Genomic DNA, 24,329 nt, shown 5'->3' with positions numbered 1-24,329 from the left:
TTAACCAGCATGGCTGGCACAGCATTCTGCAACAATATCCCATCCCATCTGGTTTGCTCTTAGGCGAGTGAAGGCGAGTGATGGAGGGCTGCATCAGATGACCTGACCTCCACAATCACCCGAGCTCAACCCAATTCAGATGGTTTGGGATGTGTTGGACCACAGAGGGAAGGAAAAGCAGCCAACAAGTGCTCAGAATATGTGGCAACTCCTTCAAGACTGTTGGAAAAGCAATCCAGGTGAAGATGGTTGAGAGAATGACAAGAGTGTGCAAAGCTGTCATCAAAGGTGGCTACTAAATATATTTAGCTTTGTTTAACACTTTTTTAGTTACAACATAACACTATACAGTATGTGTTATTTTATAGTTCTGATGTAAGAAAGAAAAATCCTTGAATGAGTAGGTGTGTCCAGTCTTTTGATTGGTAATGTATAACGTTATTATGTATGGAGAAGAAGAGAGAAGAGAGAACGATTTCCAATTATGCTGTTAAATAGAACTAGTGTAAATATCTAAACCCCTGTATGAATAGAACACTAGTCTAAATGAGGAATTTGTGATGTAACACAAATGTACAATGAGTTACTAGAGTTAAAGTAACAATATTGGGTATAATGGGTTATTATGATCATCTGAAGAAGTAACAATAGAAATATTATAATAATATACAACTTGCACACCCACACAGACATAAGTAAGTGGTGTAAAAATAATTCTGAGGAATGTTCAGAGTGGTCCCTTTATGGGTCATTTGAGGTATTTTTTTATATTTATTTTAACTTTATTTAACCTGATGGGGCTATGGGAAATACTGCCCCCTTTGGATGAATTGTGTGCCCAAAGTAAACTAAAAACAAACTGTCAAAAATTGCTAATATATGCATATAATAATTATTATTGAATAGAAAACACTCTAAAGCTTCTAAAACCGTTCGAATTATGTCTGTATGTAAAGCAGAACTCACAGGGCAGCCATTCTCCCAAACTCTCTCTCTCTCCTAAGAAAGTTGCTCTAACTTTGACGTCATCGCCCCCACCCTTCCCAACCAGCTACGGATCTGGGAACAGTTTCTATTTCTTCAGCGCAGCTCTCGTCTTTCAATGAGACGTGCAACGGAGAAAATAGCACGAGCTTTGACTGCTTGGTGGGCAAAATACTGAGGTGTCATGAGTTTTCAGGAGCGCGCTCTGTGAAAACGGACTTTTTTTCCAATCTGGCTGAAGAGAGTTCGTTATGTTTGATTTAATCGCCAATTGTTTTGTACGTTAAAAACATCCTAAAGCTTGATTCTGCACTTAGTTTGACCAGTTTAGTCGACATATAATATGTAAATTTGAAGTTTTGATGCGCAATTTTCGTGATCAGAAGTCCTTTTTGGGGTAATTCACCTGAAGATGTTAGCTTTTGCTAATACAAAGACACACCAACAGCAACCAAACGTTATATTAGGTAAGTATAACTCCTTCCACGGCATTCTTGTCGAAGACCATCAAAGGTAAGGGAATATTTATGTTATAAAATTGTATTTTTGTCGAATCCAACATAGTAGAGAAATAATGCTAATGGCTGAGCGCCGTCTCAGATTATTGAATAGTGAACGAATTCTGTAACGTTAAAAATAAATGTAACACAGCGTTTGCATTAAGAAGAAGTGTATCTTTCTAAATATATGTAGAACATGTATATTTAGTCAAAGTTTATGATGTTTATTGCTGTTATCTGGCGTTAGCTGCTGGAGATATTTATAATTTCTCCGGTCATTTCTGCTGCATTTTTTGAACATGGCTCAATGTAAATGGAGATTTATGGATATAAATTGCATATTATTGAAAAAAACATAAATGTACTGTGTAACATGTGCTATTACTGTCATCTGATGAAGATTTTCAAAAGGTTAGTGAATTATTTTTCTTTTAATCCTGCGTTTGTGATTGTGCTATTTTGCATAGCCATGTGGCTACATATTGTATGTTTCTCTAGTGGTGGTTTAACATAAATATGTGCTATAATATGTGTTTTCGCTGTAAAACATTTTAAAATTCTGACATGCTGGGTAGATGAACAAGGTGTTTATCTTTCATTTAAGCTATTGGACTTGTTAATGTGTGGAGGTTAAATATTTTTAAGAATATTTTTGCTTTCCCTGCGCCACCGTTTGGGCTGAAGGGGGGGGAGGGGTTCCTAGTTGGGAACCCGTAGCCCCATTTAACTAGGCAAGTCAGTTAAAAACAAATTCTTATTTTCAATGACGTCCAGTGAGTTAACAGTGAGCAGTGAGTTAACCTTTCTGGCGCAGGCGTTCCGCTGGCGACCCACCTCGACAACATCCGGTGAAATTGCAGAGCGCCAAATTCAAAAATACTAAATTCAAATATTTAACGTTCTTTAAAATATATGTATTATACATCAAAATAAAGCTTAACTTCTTGTTAGTCCAGCTGACATGTCAGATTTCAAAAAAGGTTTTACAGTGAAAGCAAACCATGCGATTATCTGAGTACAGCGCTCAGCACACAAAGCATTACATACAGTTACCAGCCAAGTAGATTAGTCACCAAAGTCAGAAATAGCAATAAAATTAACCACTTACCTTTGATGATCTTCGTATGGTTGCACTCACAAGACTCCATGTTACACAATAAATGTTAGTTTTGTTTGATAAAGTAGGCTTTCATTGGAAAATAGCCATTTGAAAGTAATGACACTTCCTGGATGGATTTACCTCAGGTTTTCGCCTGCCATTTCAGTTCCGTTATACTCACAGACAATATTTTAACAGTTTTGGAAACTTTTGAGTGTTTTCTATCAGAATCTACCAATTATATGCATATCCTATCTTCTGGGCCTGAGTTAACAGGTAGTTTACTTTGGGCATGCTTCTCATCCAGACTTCGAAATTCTGCCCCCAAGCCATAAGACGTTTTCTAAGCCTACACTTTCTGTCGTTTCCCCAAGGTGTCTGCAGCATTGTGACGTATTTGTAGGCATATCATTGGAAGATTGACCATAAGAGACTACATTTACCAGGTGTCCGCTTGGGGTCCTCCGTTGAAATTATTGCGCAATCTCCAGCTGCGTCCACTTTTCCATTAGGTTCAGAGGAGAAAGGCAACTGCCACGAATGATTTATCATCGAATAGATATGTGAAAAACACCTTGAGGATTGATTCTAAACAACGTTTGCCATGTTTCTGTCGATATTATGGAGTTAATTTGGAAAAAAGTTTGGCGTTGTAATGACTGAATCTTCGTTTTTTTTTCTTAGCCAAACGTGATGAACAAAACGGAGCGATTTCTCCTACACAAATAATCTTTTTGGAAAAACTGAACATTTGCTATCTAACTGAGAGTCTCCTCAAAACATCCGAAGTTCTTCAAAGGTAAATGATTTTATTTGAATGCTTTTCTTGTTTTTGTGAAAATGTTGCCTGCTGAATGCTAGGCTTAATGCTATGCTAGCTATCAATACTCTTACACAAATGCTTGTGTAGCTATGGTTGAAAAGCATATTTTGAAAATCTGAGATGACAGTGTTGTTAACAAAAGGCTAAGCTTGTGAGCCAATATATTTATTTCATTTCATTTGCGATTTTCATGAATAGTTAACGTTGCGTTATGCTAATGAGCTTGAGGCTATGATTACGCTCCCGGATACGGGATTGCTCGACGCTAGAGGTTAATCACTTACCTTTGAAGATCTTCATATGGTTGCAGTCACAAAAGTCCCAGCTACACAATAAATGTTAGTTTTGTTCGATAAAGTCCCTCTTTATATCTCAAAAACGCAGTTTTGTTGGTGTGTTTTGTTCAGTAATCCACTGGCTCCAAGGCGGTCAAAACATGCAGACGAATACATCCTAATAGTACCGGTAAAGTTTGTCGAAACATGTCAAACGATGTTTATAATTAATCCTCAGGTTGTCAATTGTCTAAATAATCGATAATATTTCAACCGGACAAAAGCGTATTCAATAGAAAGGAAAAACAATGAAGGGCACGCAATCTTCCTCAGTCCATTGACAAAAAGGTCTCATTCTTCTTTATTTTTGACATTTTTGACAAGACTTTTGACATCTAGTGAAAGCCAATAGGAACTGCAATCTGGGTCCTAAACCATTAGATACACTATAGGCATTCAATTGAAACTTGGTTTTTCATTTTTTCAACTGAAAACCCACATCAAAAAAATCCCACTTCCTGGTGGATTTTCCTCAGGTTTTTGCCTGCCATATCAGGTCTGTTATACTCACAGACATTATTTTAACAGTTTTGCAAACTTTAGAGTGTTTTCTATCACAATCTACCAATTATGCATATCCTAGCTTCTGGGCCTGAGTTAACAGGTAGTTTACTTTGGGCATGCTTCTCATCCAGACTTCGAAATTCTGCCCCCAAGCCATAAGACGTTTTAATATATATCCTAAACCTTTTAAACAAACAATTATAATTCTACACACACTGTATTTGCAGTTTCCATTAAGCGTGTTGCACGAAATGAATGTCAACCATTTTAAGTTCAAGCATATCCTTGAACTATTGATTTGTGTCCCTTGCTCTCTCTGCACCAGTTGACATCTATAGCAGTTCTTCACAGTGAGTCACTCCGCTTGACTTGGAACCAGCCCATAGCACAAAATCACCACTCCTCTGCCCCACATGGACTTACATTGGTCTTTAACAATTGACTGATATTTCCAATAGACCAATGTATTCTTCTCTCCTCCACCAGACCCCTTTCTGGAAGGCTTGGAGTGGACTTGACCTCAGTGACATGATCACACCACTCACTGCTCATAGACAGGGGGTAGAACAACCGCTTTCAGTACCTTGGATTAAACCTTAATGAAGCATGGCACTACTCTATCCGAGGCTGCATCCCAAATGGCACCCTATTTCCCTCGAGTGCACTACGTTTGACCAGGGCCAATGGGGGCATATAGGGCTCTTGTCAAAAGGCGAGGTATTTTATTTGAATAATGGAAGTACATTTACCAACTGTCAAGAAGTGCAGGCACCCTCTGTCAGAGCATGACTGGGTCAACCTGAAAACCAGCCTGCAGAACGTTCCTTTTCGACAACAAGTTAAGCTATGCTCGCAAGCGCGTCTGCCTGTCCGTGAGGATGGCATTGAGCACAAAGGTGAAAATCAACATTTCATGTCCTCAGAGGATATACAATTTCCCATTCCTATTGAGATGTTAACAAAATCCATTGTGTTTAGTATGAGTATTAAAATACAATGCACACGTATGGCTTTGTATTTCCCCCTTTGAGTATAATTAGTTTTCCCGTAACGTATTATTTAATTGTTCCCTTTCCCCTTCCGTCTGAGAGCCTGTTTGTCAGCCCCACCGCCAATGTCTATCTGCTTCCTCAGTTAGCTTGAATGACAGGTAATGACACCCCCTGAGAGATTGCCTCTCCCTCAGGGCGGAATACCGTCCACCAGAGGATGGCTGCATCGCTGCGGGGCCACAGAAAAGGCAGACATATGACATCTCTCTCCCCCTCCTTTCTATCTCTTTCCCACTGTTTTTCCCTTTCATTTCACCTCAGCCGCCTCCTCATCTCCATCCCCTTGCTCTATCTAGCGTATAGCTTTGACCGCCCGTCCCCCTCCACGTCTCCCATCCCCCTCTCCTAAGCTGCGGAGAATAGAGTGGTTTTGTGAGAAGAAGGAAAAAAAAGAATCGCTTGACCACAAGGGAACCTGCTCGACAGTATAAGGAACAGATGAGCCGAGTGTCCTGTGATGTGATGAGAAGTTAGACCACAAGCTGTGTACCAGCTGCTACCATTTGCTTCCCAAAGAGGTCAAGTTTAAAAAGCTACTGTAGAAGATTTACTTTTTGATAGTTATTGGCCTTGCACTTTCAAGCCATTGTTGTAGTCTGTGTACTCTTAATGTACTCTTGTGCCTGTGTGGTTGTGTGTATCAGACCGCTATGGCCCTGATTGTAATGCTCTAAGGGGACAAGTAAAGTGCATGGAATTGAATAGAATGTTCTACCGCAACATATTGAAGACACACTTCTCTTAACCGACACACAGTAGTTATTAAAGAGAACCTCTACTCCACTTTATTCAGATATGTGGCTAGAAACTGCCCAATGTGAGAGTGATAGAATGATTATCTTTGCTTCCTGGATAGATGTAATCGACACCTATTTCCACACTATCTGTAGCATTCCAGTAAGAGACAGACTTTTACAAATTGGCATCGGGATAATGAGTCAGTGATTGAATTTACAGGAACAAAGGTTATTGGGAGATCCCCTTTGTTTTAATACAGCATGCAGAATAGAAATACTAATTAGTTTTGAAACCCAACAGATGACTAGAGACTACATTATCTGTGGTACGAGTTTGATTCCAAACTAGAGGACCCCAACCTAAAGCAGCATGTCCCGAGACTTTAACTGAAAGTTGAAGGCGCAATCTGGGATTGATACATCTGTTTTTGGACTTCCAAAACAAACAACTTTTGCTCTCTTTGGAGCTGTCTGTTTTAAATACACATAGGCTAAGGTTGAAGGGGGGAAAAAACGTGAAAAGTAATATGTCCTGCCATGATAGCCCGACACTTTTCAACCAGCCTGCATGTGAAAAGCCATGAGTTGCCTCCCGGGTGGTGCAGTGGTTTAAGGTCGCAGCCACTAAAGATCCTGGTTCGAGTCCAGGCTGTGTTGCAGCCGGCCGCAACCGGGAGACCTATGGGGTGGGGCACAATTGGCCCAGCGTCGTCTGGGTTAGGGGAGGGTTAGGCCGGCAGGGATCTTCTTGCGCATTAGCAACTTCTGTGGTGGGCCGGGTGCAATGCACGCTGACACAGTCGCCTGGTGACCAGCGTTTCCTCTGACACATTGATGTGGCTGGCTTCTGGGATAAGCGGGCAGTGCGGCTAGGCTGGGTTGTGTTTTGGAGGAGGTGCGGCTCTCGACCTTTGCCTCTCCCCAGTCCGCATGGCAGTTGCAGCGATGGGACAAGACTGTAGCTACCGAATGGGGAGGAAAAGTGGTAAACAAAAGAAGCCATGATTAAAATGCGAGCAGGAGATAGTCAGTCACTGTTGGGCCCTGACTTCTTTGCAAGGTGACACCACTGCCAATAGAAATAAGGGGCCATCGGAACAGGGTAAAGCCAGACCTACCCTGTGACCACACAGGGTGGGTCTAGCTTTACCCTAACCTACCCTGTGACCACACAGGGTGGGTCTGGCTTTACCCTGTTCCCTGTTCCGATGGCCCCTTATTTCTATTCACATGGCCAGCTACTTGGCAGTGGTGTCACCTTGCAAGGAAGTCAGGTTCCAACAGTGACTGACTATCTCCTGCTAGCATTTTAATCAAGGCTTCTTATTGTTTTTACCACTTTTCCTCCCCAATTTTGTGGTATCGTGTCGTCGCAAACGTCAGGCACCATTAATCAAACACCTCTTACATGGACGGATTGACCATCTGGCAATTCTGGCAAATTCCAGACGGGCCAAACCATCTTTTTGTTGGGTGGGCAGGTCGACATTTTAAAAAGGGACACGGCCGGCGGCACATGGGCTTGTTAAGTTTAAAAATATATATTTTTGAGGAATTTCTCTGGTGTCATGATATATATGAGAAGAGGAAGATGCACATTCTGACACAGCCTACTGCTGCCAGATAATATTTTGGCTGTTTATCATATGAAATAGTAGGCTAATTAACACTCAGGCCTAATTAGGGAAGGGGGGATTTGGAGAAGCGCATATGACAGGCATTAACTTGCAATAGCCTAAAAAGTTTGATTGGCTTCTATAACACATACAGTAAGCCAATAACCATCTATTTGACATTAAATGCAGTGCTACTGCTTTTTTATTAAATACAAGTCATAAACTATTGCAATGAAACATTGAATTAATGCATACTAATTGCTAAATAATCCTCTGTTCAATTTGGGGACTGTCTGTGTATTTTACTTGTTTTATCAATGTTTATTCGCTTCTGAATCTGTCTTTTTAGCCAGCGAGTGGGTCTTCGTTTATGAGTTGTAGTAACGAGTGACTTTGGTGTTGTATTACATTACATAGCCACCGCCACAGTAGGCTGGAAAGTTCTGCCTATTTCCCGCCTATTTCATTCACTTTGTGGCCGAAAGATACGCATCAGTGGCACTGTCAAACGAAGAACAATGCCGTAAATCTATCTGCATCCACATAAGCTAGTCTCGGCATTGTTGTATGACAAACAAAGAAGGTTTAATATTGAGTTTAATAGAAGAAAACAGAGCGAGAGGGAGAGACTGTTAGTTCCTTAATGTAGCCATTGGCTGTATTATGAAGCCAAACACTAAGGAACTGACAGTCTCCTTCTCTCTGTTTTCTTCTATTGAATTACATGGGGAACACATGACAGGCACTAATTTGAAATATGTAGTTAGGCTATTATAAGGTATTATATAAGCCAATGGTCATCTATACGGAATTTATTCAGTGATTTTATTTTTTGTCTAATATGTGTTTATTCATTCACAACTAGGATGGGTAAGACTTTATTTTAAGGGTCCGTAATAAACCATTTATAAGGCATTTATAAATTGTGTGTTGCCCATGTATTAATCCTTACTCCCACATTAATAAACCCTTTACTAATCTTTTTGCAGTCCTTGATCTCAAAATTCACAAGGCACTCGCACATCTGAGCTATCTTTGTTACAGGTGCATGGTAACAGTTGAATAAGATGCAAAAAGAGAAGAAACCCGCACACTGATCTTGATAGTATCACTGTTCTTTAATAAGCTCAGGCCTTGAGGCCGATGCGTAAAGCTTATTATAGAGCAGTGATACTATCAAGAGCAGTGTGTGGGTTTCTTCTTTTTATGCAGTCCTGAATCTAAAGTGAGTGCTATTTATAATTTATAAAAACTTTACCAAATGCTGATTGGTCGATAGCAGGGAGTTATATCACCACAATCCCCGCTGTCACGCCTGACCTTAGTTATCTTTGTTTTCTTTATTATGTTGGTTAGGTCAGGGTGTGACGAGGGTGTTTTTTAAAGTTTTTGTATGTCTAGGGTTTTTTCTAGTCTAGGTGTTTATACAGTGGGGCAAAAAAAGTATTTAGTCAGCCACCAATTGTGCAAGTTCTCCCACTTAAAAAAGATGAGAGAGGCCTGTAATTTTCATCATAGGTACACTTCAACTATGACAGACAAAATGAGAAGAAAAAAAATGCAGAAAATCACATTGTAGGATTTTTAATGAATTTATTTGCAAATTATGGTGGAAAATAAGTATTTGGTCACCTACAAACAAGCAAGATTTCTGGCTCTCACAGACCTCACAGACATTCTTTAAGAAGTTACAGGTCTGCGCCACTCTGTCCTCCACTCGTTACCTGTATTAATGGCACCTGTTTGAACTTGTTATCAGTATAAAAGACACCTGTCCACAACCTCAAACAGTCACACTCCAAACTCCACTATGGCCAAGACCAAAGAGCTGTCAAAGGACACCAGAAACAAAATTGTAGACCTGCACCAGGCTGGGAAGACTGAATCTGCAATAGGTAAGCAGCTTGGTTTGAAGAAATCACACCTGCCCTTTCCATGACCTAGACTTACCAGGTGAATCCAGGTGAAAGCTATGATTCCTTATTGATGTCACTTGTTAAATCCACTTCAATCAGTGTAGATGAAGGGGTTGAAACAGGTTAAAGAAGGATTTTTAAGCATTGAGACAATTTAGACATGAATTGTGTATGTGTGCCAGTCAGGGTGAATGGGCAAGTCAAAATATTTAAGTGCCTTTGGTAGTAGGTGCAAGGCACACCGGTTTGTTTCAAGAACTGCAATGCTGCTGGGTTATTCATGCTCAACAGTTTCCCGTGTGTATCAAGAATAGTCCACCACTCAAAGGACATCCAGCTAATTTGACACAACTGTGGGAAGAATTGGAGTCAACATGGGCCAGCATTCCTGTGGAACTCTTTCGACACCTTGTACTGGCCATGCCTCAATGGATTGAGGCTGTTTTGAGGGCAAAAAGGTGCAACTCAATATTAGGAAGGTGTTCCTAATGTTTGGTATAGTCAGTGTATAAAATGCATTTTGAAAATTTTTAGACCACTTTACTTTTTCTACATTTTCTACATTTTTACAGCCTTATTCTAAAATGGATTAACTTGTTTTTCCCCTCATCATTCCACACACAGTACCCCATAATGACAAAGCAAAACAGGTTTTTATAAATGTTTATAAATGTATTAAAAATAGAAAATAAAAATAACGACATTTACATAAGTATTCAGACCATTTACTCTGTACTCTGTGTCACTGTTGATGCACCTTTGGCAGCAATTATAGCGTTGAGTCTTCTTGGGTATGATGCTACAAGCTTGGCACACCTAAACTCTTCTATTTGGGAGTTTTTCACATTATTATCAGCAGATCCTCTCAAGCTCTGTCAGGTTGGATGGGGAGCATTGCTGCACAGCTATTTTCAGGTCTCTCCAGAGAGGTTCGATCGGGTTCAAGTCCGGGCCAATCAAGGACATTCAGAGACTTGTCCTGAAGCCACTCCTGTGTTGTCTTGGCTGTGTGCTTAGGGTTGTTGTCCTGTTGGAAGATTAACCTTCGACCCAGTCTGAGGTCCTTAGCGCTCTGGAGTAGGTTTTCATCAAGCATCTCTCTGTACTTTGCTCCATTCGTATTTCCCTCAATCCTGACTAGTCTCCGAGTCCCTGCCGCTAAAACATGATGATGCTGCCAACCCCATGCTTCACCGTAGGGATGGTATTTGCCAGGTGATGAGTGGTGCCTGGTTTCCTCCAGGCGTGATGCTTGGCATCCAGCCCAAAGTGTTCCATCTTGGTTTCATCAGATCAGGGTATCTTGTTTCTCATGGTCTGAGAGTCCTTTAGGTGCCTTTTGGCAAACTCCAAGCGGGCTGTAATGCGCCTTTTACTAAGAAGTGGCTTCCGTCTGGCCACTACTATAAAGGCCTGATTGGTAGAGTGCTGCAGAGATGTTTGTATTTCTGGAAGGTTCTCCCATCTCCACAGAGGAACTCTGGAGCTCTGTCAGAGTGACCATCGGATTCTTGGTTACCTTCCTGACCAATGGCTTTCTCCACCGATTACTCAATTTGGCCGGCGGCCAGCTCTAGGAAGACTCTTGGTGGTTCCAAATTTCTTCCATATAAGAATAATGGAGGCCACTGTGTTCCTGGTGACCTTTTTGGTACCCTTCCCCAGGTCTGTGCCTCGAAACAATCCTGTCTCGGAGCTCTACGGACAATTCTTTCGGCCTCATGGCTTGGTTTTTGCTCTGACATGCATTGTCAAGTTGGGACCTAATATAGACAGTATGCCTTTCCAAATCATGTCCAATCAATTGAAATTGCCACAGGTGGACTCCAATCAAGTTGCAGAAACATCTCAAGAATGATCAATGGAAACAGGATGCACCTGAGCTCAATTTCGAGTCTTATAGCATATTTCGGAATACTTATGTAAATAAGGTATTTATTTTTTTTTAAATGTAGCTAAACTTTTTTCGCTTTGTCATTATGGGGTTTTGGGTGTAGATTGATAAGAAATGTATTTATTTAATCCATTATAGAATAAGGCTGTAACGTAACAAAATGTGTAAAAAGTTAAGGGGTCTGAATACTTTCTAAATGTGCAGTGGAGGTAGGAAGGGGAAGGAGAGAGAGAGAGAGAGAGAGAGAGAGAGAGAGAGAGATGCACTGCCGATATATGAAAGCCAGGCACTTATATTTGCAATATAAATTGTGATTCTATGTAGTTATGATTTTATAAGTTATTATGAGCCAATAGTCATCTATTGGGCATTTAATCAACAACAAAAATAATACATCTAATAATAATAATTTAGTCCTCTGGTATCAGAGCTGTGGGAAAGGAAGCTAGGCTTAGCAGAGACAGCTCAGAGGCGAGTGCAGTGGCGGTGAGGAAGAAAGCAGAAAGACACAGATGTACGACCAGTTCCTTAATATGTTGGCTGAATATGTAATAGCAATTAACACTTAGGAGTGGCAGACAGAGTGACAGAAGAGAAGATGCAGAAACGAACTGCACAACAGGGAGGCAACAGAGGCACGGTTATAGTGGTGACTTGTGTCTCCAGTGATGCTTTTATATGTTATACTTGTCTTAAACATGAGCTGGTTAAAAAGAGCTTGTTAAAAAAGGAGGAGAACAGTTTCACCAGTCACTGGTAGAGTAACAGTTGAGAAATGCTGTACTATAGCGTACTGCCTATGTCATGTGTCAGTAGATTTACTGCCTGTGTGTGTAAGTAGCATGGGGGGTGGGTGCATGCACGGTGATGTGGGATGGTGTGGCTAAAATGCCAGGGTTGAATTTTTGTCACAGTCCGCCCGTGACCTCTCACTTTCCATGACAACTACACTACATGACCAAAAGTATACGAACACCTGTTCGTCAAACATCTCATTCCAAAATCATGGGCATTAACATGGAGTATAACAGCCTCCACACTTCTGTGAAGGCTCTTCAGTCAAGTTCTTCCACACCGATCTCGACAAACCATTTCTGTACGGACCTCACTTTGTGCACGGGGGCATTGTCATGCTGAAACAGGAAAGGGACTTCGCCAAACTTTTGCCACAAGGTTAGAAACACGGAATCGTCTCCAATGTCTGCTCCTGAGTCCAATGACGGCAAGCTTTACACCACTCCAGCCGACCCTTGGCATTGCTCATGGTGATCTTAGGCTTGTGTGCAGCTGCTTGGCCTTGGAAACCCATTTCATGAAGCTCCCGATGAACAGTTATTGTGCTGATGTTGCTTCCAGAGGCAATTTGGAACTCAGTGAGTGTGGCAAACCGAGGAACGATGATTTTTCCACACTACAGGATTCAGCACTCTGCGGTCCCGTTCTATGAGCCTGTGTGGCCTACCACTTCACAGCTGAGCTGTTGTTGCTCCTAGACGTTTCCACTTCACATTAACAGCACTTACAGTTGACCGGGGCAGCTTTAGCAGGGCATAAATTTGAAGAACTGACTTGTTGGAAAAGTGGCATCCTATGACGGTGCCACGTTGAAAGTCACTGAGCTCTTCAGTAAGGTCATTCTACTGCCAATGTTTGTCTATGGAGATTGCATGGCTGTGTGCTCGATTTTATACACCTGTCGGCAACGGGTGTGGCTGAAATAGCCGAATCCATTTATTTGTCCACATACTTTTGTATATATAGTTTATTACTAATCTTCGAGAGTGAACGTGTAAAAATAACACACTTTATTTTGCCTAAATTGGACCGCCTGATCATTTTTTTACTTGAAGTGTAGTGTGACACTATCTACAGTATGTCCGACATTGCTTCCCTTAACAACATGAGATGTCTCCAGCACGCAACCAAGACATTCATATGCGGGGGGACCTGTGCTGCAAAACAAAAGATGCGAGAGAAATAGGAGACCGTTAGGTCACTCTGCATTGATAATCTCCTTGGAGAAATACAATTCAGAGGGGCAGAGCAACGCGAATAGTTGTCAAGTGTGTGTGTCTGAGAGGAACGGGGTGAAATGGGTCGTTCGTTTAGACACATCCGCAATGGAACGTATTAATAACAAACGGTTCACTTTGCTCATTTGTGAAAGGCTGTTCCCTTTGTTCCACTTCTCACCAGAGCTTCACCTCAATTCCGAAAGCAGGTTTTCACATTGGACGATTCTATGGTTCATGGATATAATGTGAAACACATCCAGCATACCCTGACAATAACACGTCATCAAGCCTAACTGGTTTGTTAAAAGTTATATTTCGTGACAGAGAAATATGTCTTCCTCTCTTTTATCCAGATGACTTTCTATTCCATCCACATTCAGACAATGAGGCGTTTATTTCCATGCTCAAAGATATGTCACAGTTCACCCATTCATCAGCTTCTTATAGTTAAACGTATGAAGCTTAAATACTCAGAATACCACCATTATGGTTATTGTCATCGATTGTATGATTAAATAACTGAAGCATGGAAAAAAAGGGACCTAATGACAGTGTTTTTGGTCAGCACCCAAAAACATACTGTAACCAAGGCCATGGACAAGAGTCTAATAACAATTCAAAAGTTAATGTGGGATTCTGTGATTGGACTGATTGACTGTGTCCCATTAAACATTTAATGTAAGTTATTACTGGACAGGACCCAATGAAAACAGGACAAGAACCAATACATGTACTGTACCAGTCAAAGGTTTAGACACATCAAGTCATTCCAGGATTTTTCTTTATTTGTACTATTTTCTATATTGTAGAATAATAGTGAAGACATCAGAACTATGAAATAACACCTTCAGGAATCATGTAGTAACCAAAAGAGTGTTAAACCAATCAAAATATATTTTATATTTGAGATTCTTCAAAGTAGCCACCCTTTGCCTTGATGACAGCTTTGCACACTCTTGGCATTCTCTCAACAAGCTTCATGAGGTAATCACCTGTAATTCATTTCAATTAACAGGTGTGCCTTGTTAAAAGTTCATTTCTGGAATTTATTTCCTTCTTAATGTGTTTGAGCTCGTCAGTTGTGTTGTGACAAGGTAGGAGGTGGTATCCAGAGATAGCCCTATTTGGTAAAAGACCAAGTCCATATTATGGCAACAACAGCTCAAATAAGCAAAGAGAAATGACAGTCCATCATTACTTTAAGGCATGGAGGTCAGTCAATCTGGAAAATGTCTAGAACTTTTAAAGTTTCTTCAAGTGCAGTCGCAAAAACCATCAAGCGCTATGATGAAACTTGGGTGATGGAGTGCTGCATCAGATGACCTGGCCTCCATAATCACCCGACCTCAACCCAATCGAGATGGTTTGGGATGAATTGGACCGCAGAGTGAAGGTAAAGCAGCCAACAAGTAGTCAGCATACATCAGAACTCCTTCAAGACTGTTGGAAAAGCATTCCAGGTGAAGCGGGTAGAGAGAATGTGTGTGCAAAGAGTGTGAAAAGCTATCATCAAGTCAAAGGGTGGCTACATTAAAATAATCTAAAATACATTTGATTTGTTTAATACTTTTTTGTTAACTACAGTGGCAAGAAAAAGTACATGAACCCTTTGGAATTACTGGGATTTCTGCATAAATTGGTCATAAAATGTGATCTGATCTTCATCTAAGTAACAACATTAGACAAACCCAGTCTGCTTAAACTAATAACACACAAACAAATATACTTTTTCATGTCTTTATTGAACACACCATAAACATTTACAGTGCAGGGTGGAAAAAGTATGTGAATCCTTGGATTTAATAACAGGTTGACCCTCCTTTGGCAGCAAAAACCTCAACTAAACATTTTCTGTAGTTGCGGATTTTTTTAAAAAATTTTATTTGACCTTTATTTTACTAGGCAAGTCAGTTAAGAACAAATTCTTATTTTCAATGACGGCCTAGGAACAGTGGGTTAACTGCCTGTTCAGGGGCAGAACGACAGATTTGTACCTTGTCAGCTCGGGGATTTGAACTTGCAACCTTTCGGGTACAAGTCCAATGCTCTAACCACTAGGCTACCCTGCACAACCCATTCCTCTTTACAAAACTGTTTCAGTTAAGCAATATTCTTGGGATGTTGGGTGTTAACCATTCTCTTGAGGTCATGCCACAGCATCTCAATCGGGTTGAGGTCAGGACTCTGACTGGGCCACTCCAAAAGTCAAATTTTCTTCTGTTGAAGCCATTCTGTTGTTGATTTACTTCTGTGTTTTGGGTTGTTGTCCTGTTGCATCACCCAACTTCTGTTGAGTTTCAATTTTCGGAAAGATAGCCTTACACTGGAGGTGGCCTACAACACCTGCAAAATTTCTTGATAAACTTGGGAATAAATTTCTTTCAACAATAGCAAGCTGTCCAGGCCCTGAGACAGCAAAGCAGTCCCAAACCATGATGCTCCCTCCACCATACTTTACAATTGGGACGAGGTTTTGATGTTTGCATGCTGTGCCTTTTTTTCTCCACACATAGTGTTTTGTGTTCCTTCCAAACAACTCAACTTTAGTTTCATCTGTCCACAGAATATTTTACCAGTAATGCCGTGGAACATGCAGGTGCTCTTTTGCGCACTTCAGATGTGCAGCAATGTTTTTTTTGGACAGCAATGGGTTCTTCCATGGGGTCCTCCCATGAACACCATTCTTGTTTAGTGTTTTACATATCGTAGACTTATCACTAGAGATGTTAGCATGTTCCAGAGATTTCTATAAGTCTTTAGCTGACACTAGGATTCTTGTTAATCTCATTGAGCATTCTGCGCTGTGCTCTTTCAGTCATCTTTGCAGGACGGCAACTCCTAGGGAGAGTAGCAACAGTGCTGAACTTTCTCCATGTATAGACAATTTGTCTTATTATGGACTGATGAACATCAAGGCTTTTAGAGATACTTTTGTAACCCTTTCCAGCTTTATGCAAGTCAATAATTCTTAATCTTAGGTCTTCTGAGATCTCTTTTGTTCGAGGCATGGTTCACAACAGGCCATGCTTCTTGTTAATAGCAAAGTCAAATGTTGTGATTGTTTTTTATATGGCAGGGCATCTAACCAACATGTCCAATCTCGTCTCATTGATTGGACTCCAGGTTAGCTGACTCCTAACTCCAATTAGCTTTGGAGAGGTCATTAGCCTAGGGGTTCACATACTTTTTCCAACCTACACTGTGAATGTTTAAATTATGTATTCAATATAGACAAGAAAAATACAATGTGTTATTAGTTTAAGCACACTGTTTGTCCATTGTTGTGACTTAGATCAAGATACAATTTTAGGACAAATGTATGAAGAAATCCAGGTAATTCCAAAGGGTTCACATATTTTTTCTTGCCACTGTACGTGATCCCTTATGCATTATTTCATAGTTTTGTTGTCTTCACTATTATTGCAAATAAAAATTAGTTCTTAACTGACTTTCCTAGTTAAATAAAGGTTAAATCAATTTTAAAAACCCTACAATGTAGAAAATAGTCAAATTAAGAAAAACCCTTGAATGAGTAGGTGTCCAAACTTTTGTCTGGCAGTGTATAAACACTGAACATAAAGACAACAAGAACCACATGGAATGATGTCAATAAAAGGTTTAAAGGACAGGTTTCCCTGAGCCTAGTTCAGATCTGTTTGTCCCGTCAGATCTGGGACCAGGCTGCTGTACTGTAGAGTAGTGATGCTCAAAGACCAAAACCTCCCTACCACCATTTACTGTGACCCTTGTCATGAATAATACTTTACATTGTGCATTATGATTTATTGATGAGTGAGGGTATCATTTATTGAGTACTATATTGAGTTCATTTGTTGAATGATATGTAGCGATACGGGGATGTTAGCATGATACTTATGTATCATTTCCATCTGTGAATCAATATATTGATACCCACCTGTTGTGATACAGGCCAAATAACCAAGATCATTCATTTTTAACCAGATCAGACCCCCGAGAAGCATCGCCAGCAGTGCAACATCAGCACAAACACAACTTGATCAAAGCAATAAACTGTTGTCTTCGTTCTCATGGCCAATGGTTGGAGTTGCTACTACAGTATTTCACTCCTCCCTCGTTTCTTCTCTCTTCCTCTTTTCTGGGTTAGTCTACCTCCATGCAGGCTGATTACAGTGCATCCCATCCGCTCGAACGGGCACACATTTTCCCCACTGTCACAACCGCTACCTGTGCATGTCTTGAAAGAAGACCATGTAGGTTAACGTCGCCCGCTATGATATAAAACACATGCGTCTGCTTGGCCGCCATCCGCAAGCCACCGCTCTACACATTTGTCCATATTAAAGCAGGGAGCCGACAGTACGGTATTTTGTAGGCCACCTCCAGTGTTCGTCTTTATAGCGGTTAGATCGAGCTAGTTCCCTACGGAGCAACTACATGTGGTGTGATGCCGCTGCAGTGTGCAGCGCTGGCAAATTGATATGAGGCGCTGATGAGTGAGTCGCAGACTGTTTGCCTCCATCGGGGGGAGAGTAAGCAGAAAGAGGGTCATCTGTCATTCATGCTGCACTGAGTCTGTCACTCATACAGGGCATTTACCAGGAGAGAAATCTCTATTAAACACTGCAGGGAGGTGTGTGTGTGTACGTGTATGTGTATATATATATATATATATATATATGTGTGTGTGTGTGTGTGTGTGTGTATGCCACCATTCAAAAGTTTGGGGTCACTTACAAATGTCCTTGTTTTTAAAAGAAAATCTATTTTTTGGTCCATTAAATTAACAACAAATTGATCGGAAATACAGTGTAGACATTGTTAACGTTGTAAATGACTATTGTAGCTGGAAATGGCAGATTTGTTATGGAATATCTACAAAGGCGTACAGCTGCCCGTTATCAGCATCCATCACTCCTGTGTTCCAATGGCACGTTGTGTTAGCTAATCCAAGTTTATAATTTTAAAAGGCTAATTGATCATTAGAAAACCCTTTTGCAATTATGTTAGCACAGTTGAAAACTGTTGTCCTGATTAAAGAAGCAATAAAACTGGCCTTCTTTAGACTAGTTGAGTATCTGGAGCATCAGCATTTGTGGGTTCGATTACAGGTTCAAAATGGCTAGAAACAAAGACCTTTCTTCTGAAACTCGTCACTCTATTCTTGTTCTGAGAATTGACGGCTATTCCATGCTAGAAATTTCCAAGAAATTGAAGATCTCGTACACCGCCGTGTACTACTCCCTTCACAGAACAGGGCAAACTGGCCCTAACCATAATAGAATGAGGAGTGGGAGGCCCCGGTGCACAACTGAGCAAGATGACAAGTACATTAGAGTGTCTATTTTGAGAAACAGACACCTCACAAGTCCTCAACTGGCAGCTTCATTAAATAGTACCCACAAGACACCAGTCTCAACGTCAACAGTGAAGAGGCAACTCCGGGATGCTGGCCTTCTAGGCAGAGTTGCAAAGAAAAAGCCACACCTCAGACTGGCCAATAAAAAGAGAAGCTTAAGATGGGCAAAAGAACACAGACACTGGACAGAGGAACTCTGCCTAGAAGGCCAGCATTCCAGAGCATCTCACTTCATGTGAGCAAAACCCCAATACTTCCTTAATGTTAGAGATCGCGCACCAGCTGTTGTTGACAAATAGACACCGAACACCACCCCTCGTCTTACCAGAGGATGCTGTTCTGTCTTGCCGATGAACGGAAAACCCAGCCAACTATATATTATCCATGTCCTCGTTCAGCCATGCCTCGGTGAAACATAAAATATTACAGTTTATTCTCCAGTGATTGCACGTTCGCCAGTAGGATGGATGGTAAAGGCGGATTATCCACTTGCCAACGAATTCTCACCAAGCACCCGGATCTGCCGCTCCTGTATTGGCGTCTCCTCTTCATGCTAATGATGGGGTTTTGGGGCAAATATTTTGCCTCCGATTGTTTAGAGGAAATGGATGTTCTAATTTCCAGAAGCTCTTTTCGGTCATAAAAGATCGTGGTGAAACATTAATGTTCAAAAAAAGTTACAAACACGAACAAACAGAAGAGCACAATTGGCAGCCATCCCCTCCGGTGCCATAATTGGTTCGTATGACTAATGATTAACTTTGTCTGCAGAACTGAAAATAACTCATTGGAAACACAGTCAATGAATGTACAGCAAAGATGAGGCGAATTCAAACATCAAGCTTTTTTTTTGTATAACGCTGTTTTGGCATCACATAGCAACATTGTTCTAGCAATTTAAGATTGCATATTGTACATTTAAATTAGAAATACTGTATATAGGCAATACGAATTTCAACTAGTGAAATCAAGGAGGTTGGATGACACCTGTCTAACAGAATGACAGTGTATTAGGGATAGTTATACCTTTCCAACTTTCATGACATCATCAGCTGGATCTCTGGATGAACTCCTCTCATCTATCCCCCCCAAAAGAGCATAATCTAAACAGTGCATGCTTACTGGTTAATTGGTTCTGTTATGAGCCTCCTAGGTAAATCAAATACCACCAGTCGCAATCATGTCATCTCAATCATCTGACCATACTGTATTCTGCAAATCTATCACCAATCTGCCAAACAAAAGAGGCATGTGCTGCATCCCGATTCTCCAACTCTTCTCCCAACGTGTACACTTGCACACTTTCTCACATGAATTTGACAATGAATGGAAACTCACCCCAGCCAAAGTTTACACCAATCACATGCTTTTTACTAAAGTCCTTGACTGGGAGTGTGCAAGTGCACACTTCTGGAAAAGGCTGGAGAATTAAGACTCAACCAAAGACAACATCCTTCTCTCCTCATTTCACCTATGCTCAACAACTTGACTATTGTCTGGCAGTGGGGTGTGATGCTAGTGTAGCGGTGCTATTTAGGCATGTTGCAATGTATTAATTCCGTAGGAAGGCCAGACAGTGACATTCCGGTAGTCAGGCAGGACTCGAGGGGACTAGGGTTGTTAAATATCCCCTCCTGGAGCGCGGCAGTGGGCGGCAGGCAAAGGCGTGAAAATAACAGCCCCGATGCTAATGCCGGCGCCGCGGCGTGCCCCTGACAGGCTTCAACGGCGGCTAGCTCCCGCCGCCTGACATCAGAGAGGGGGGAAAACACAGGCCTGACCGCCTAATTAACTATCGTCTAAAACAAGATGGGAATAAACATTATGGAGGTACCTTTGTAGAGAGATGTGAGGTGGTGGAGGGAGGGAAGGTGGGACGGAGGGTAGGAGAAAACAGAGGAGGAGGAGGAGGAGGAGGTATAATACAGCATTCACTAATCATCCAAGAGAATTCTGGGACCCGGCTAGCACATAACGTTCTAAGGACCATATGTTTCTTAGCGCTTGGTGAGAAGGTGGTTGTCAGATGGTTAATTTGCATACAACCTTCCCACAACGTTCCGGGAATGGTGCAGGAGACCCAGCTAGCACATAACATTCTAAGAACCATAAGTTTCATAGGTGGGAATTTTTGTATTTCAGCATAACGTTTCCTACAGGATTCCTTATGGTTCTATTTAAAGTCATGTTCTCAGAACGTTAAGAAACCATGTTCTTTCTTCTGTGGAGATTTCAGTACTTGAGCATAATGTTTTCTGCAGTTTCTTTAGATTCCTTATGGTTCTATTTAAAGTCATGCTCTCAGAACGTTCAGAGAACATTAAAAACAAGATTCTTCTGTGGGAATTTCAATACTTCAACACAATGTTTGCTGCAGGTTTCCTCAAAGTCCTATTTAAATGCATGTTCTCAGAACATTAAGAAAACTTTCCATAAAAACAACAAGAAAACATGAGTAACGTTCAAAGAACGTTATTTACAAACATTAACATTCCTTTCTCAGCATTAACATTCTATCTCCTCTATCTTGTTAAGTGTGCTCAGGTATGTAGGCCACACCTCATCTTAAATGAGTGCTTGTTTCCTTTGAAATGGGGTGTGTTTGAATAGACTAAAATGAAGATCATAGGTTTGAATATCACTAATGCCGTGCCACAATAAAAAACAAATACGTCTGCATGATTAATGCCAAAGCAAATTCATTTCCATGTGTCCAATCTATGCTTGGAGTTCAAAACAGTTAATCCAAACTAAGCTAGCAAATGTATTAAAAGATTTATTGAAAGTTTAAAGAAAGCCTCCAAATAACCTGTAATTTCCGTTCTCAAAACATTTAAAAAACCTTCCGTCTTCCCTGTCAGGAAACTTCTGGCTTTGTTCCCAGAACCAATGGGAAATCCAAAACGTACGTTCCCACAACTTCCAAGGAACTAAATGTGCTAGCTGGGAGGCTGTGTGTTTGTTGCTCCCTGTCGCGATCGCATGGAGATGGACTAAAGCAAACTGAGAAGTTTCTCTGCGAGCGTATTGGGCACTTTAATAATTGATCGGCAAGGCACATTCACAGTGCCAGACCTTTCTCTGATCCCTGCATGGCTTGTTACCCAATATACATGTTGTTATTAAAGTTATGGCACACTAGAAATCAATATAGACTGCTGTTATGCTGCTGTTAGTCTGTCTGTTCTCCGTCTGATGTCACAGTGGTTGCTGGGAGAAATCAGCCCATGTTGAGGTGGCCTCTGCTGCTGCTGCTGTGAGAGAGAGATGTCCTGGTCACTGTTGCCCCAGACCCAGCCCTACGGCTGGTGGATAGCCGGTTACGGATCGGCTAATTAATGTAATGATAGGAGGACCCCTGTCCTCCATCTCTACCCACCATTTCCTCTCTCTCATCTCTGTGTGAAAATGAGTACGGGCCTGTAAACACCATACACTAAAATGTATCTAAACAGGTAACTAGTTTTCCCAGCTAACACTCAATTATGGCCAAGTATAATATCATGACTCATTTTGACACTCACTTTGTGTTTTTCACTGCGGCTCGGGAAATGGTAGCAGAAAATGAGATTTTCTAGCCGTTTGGTTAAGGTACCCGGTTGCACACAAGAAAGTACCTTTCTGCTGCATCAGAAATAGCAGACAGAATATAACACTCAGAAAATAGCGCCTCTTCGTGTTACAGTACAATTGGAGTGATACCGAACTCTCGTCAAAGTGCTGCTGAGATGCACTGAGGAAGCAATCAGTTGTCAGAGCAAGTCAACACTCTCAACCAGGTCTAGAATTACACGTAGAGGAGCTCTTGTGATGGCGCCTTTTGAATAAGGAGTGAGGAGAGGCGAGTTGTGCCCTCCAGCCATGCTGGGTCCAGGGTCAGAGGTCAGACTACTTACCTATTCTGAAGGAGAGCGGCCCAGCGGAGGTACATCTCACCCACATGGCTAAGAGGAGCAGAGGCGCCCAGGCTGCGAGCATCTTCTATGACTCCTCATGGGTCCTGCCCCGGGGGTCCCCCTGTCACAGCCACCTGGAGAACATAACACAAATGTATGGATTATATAGAAGCATGGATCATGCACACGTACACATGCAGATAGGCACGCACACCATAGAAAAATAATAGAAGAATCTATGACGCGCGCACACATACACACATGCACACACTCGCACGCACAGACACACACACATTCGCACGCCCACACAGGCACGCACATATGCACGCAAGCAAACACACACTGAGAACACAAAGCAACCGCCATCGATCATCTGTACGCTCATCTATCTTCACCACAGCCTCAATAAATTATAGACGTTTTCATTTATCTGGTACGCTACCTCATTGCACTTCCCTGTTGCTTTTCTGATTGCTAAAAGCATGATTAGCTTTCACCAGAACTGAAGATAACCATATTCAAGGGTGTGGCTCTCAAGTCACAACTTCTACATAGCATCCGCTTGCTAGCATGTTTTCGTGCAGCACAAATCCCACAGACTACCGTATCATCCCAATACCTGGTACTCAGGCCCTCCATTGGGGTTAATCTCTCATGCAAACACCAGAATGAATTTGGATCAGATGGAGTTTGTTTTCACACATGAGTGTGGAACAGTGTGCATGTGGAACAGGTGCTAAGCTGATCCAGGATCAGCATCTGTCTGTGATCATGTGCAAAACACCAATAAACTACTACATTGTGTTAATCTTTGAGTATCATCACTCGTGATAGTGGGTTTCATTTCTGCAAGTCCATTAAAACACATATCCTTGAAAGAAATGACAGTGTTTCTCGTCAGGAGAATGCATTTGCCTCCCATAGCCTTGTGATGTGCCATCAGGCCTGCAGCATCTTCTCTCTTAGTATGGGAGGTTCTCATCAAATAAAAATAATTGTATAGGATTAGAAAGTAACTAATTATATACTCTTTATATTCTCTATATCTATATATTGGAGTTCCTGACATTTCTATTACTTCATCTAGGGCCCGGTACTTTCCAGAATCATGTGACCTGATCAGGAAAATCTCTGGGACCTAGTTATAGACTATGGCTTACTCATCTATGGAGGTTAAATAGCTGGATCGAATAGGAAAGGACACAGACTAAACTGTGTCAGTCTCTGTAATGAGGAGTTGGTCAAGTAGGAAAATACATACACCTATTTTCCCCCAAATTTTTCTAATGGGTGCAATTGTGAAGAATAGAGAGAAAGAGAAAATTGTTTACTTCACAAATTCAGCAATAAAAGTATCAATAGCAGTAAATGCTGAATTATTTGACACAATTTACATAAATACACTAAGCACGAGAAAACCATCAACACAATAAAAACAATAGCCACATCAGACATCAGTATATCCAATTGGCACAATCACTGGTTCACTGCAGCTCAAGGACTCCATTCTTTACCAGGTGTGTGTTGACATTATGATCTGACCGAATTTCACATCCTTCACCTGCAGTAGCATGTGTGGTTGAGTACGATAACAGGCAAAGATAGCAACTAGCTGCTTAC

The 24,329-nt window shown here is 41.3% G+C and overlaps 1 protein-coding gene across 1 annotated transcript in view; it reads right to left on the bottom strand.

Annotated features, from left to right (window-relative positions):
- LOC135552534 (glutamate receptor ionotropic, kainate 4-like) overlaps positions 1 to 22,791 on the bottom strand; it is a 221,640-nt gene extending 198,849 nt beyond the window's left edge. Inside the window, exon 1 of the mRNA XM_064984212.1 lies at positions 22,710 to 22,791. Within this exon, the coding sequence (XP_064840284.1) occupies positions 22,710 to 22,791 (82 nt within the window). The remainder of the gene's footprint in view (positions 1 to 22,709) is intronic.
- Between the last annotated feature and the right edge of the window lie 1,538 nt (positions 22,792 to 24,329).

Source organism: Oncorhynchus masou, chromosome 13, assembly GCF_036934945.1.
Source record: "Oncorhynchus masou masou isolate Uvic2021 chromosome 13, UVic_Omas_1.1, whole genome shotgun sequence".
In the NCBI taxonomy this organism is placed as follows: domain Eukaryota; kingdom Metazoa; phylum Chordata; class Actinopteri; order Salmoniformes; family Salmonidae; genus Oncorhynchus; species Oncorhynchus masou.
Note: the sequence above shows the minus strand (reverse complement) of the source record. Positions and strands in the feature narration are given on the sequence as shown.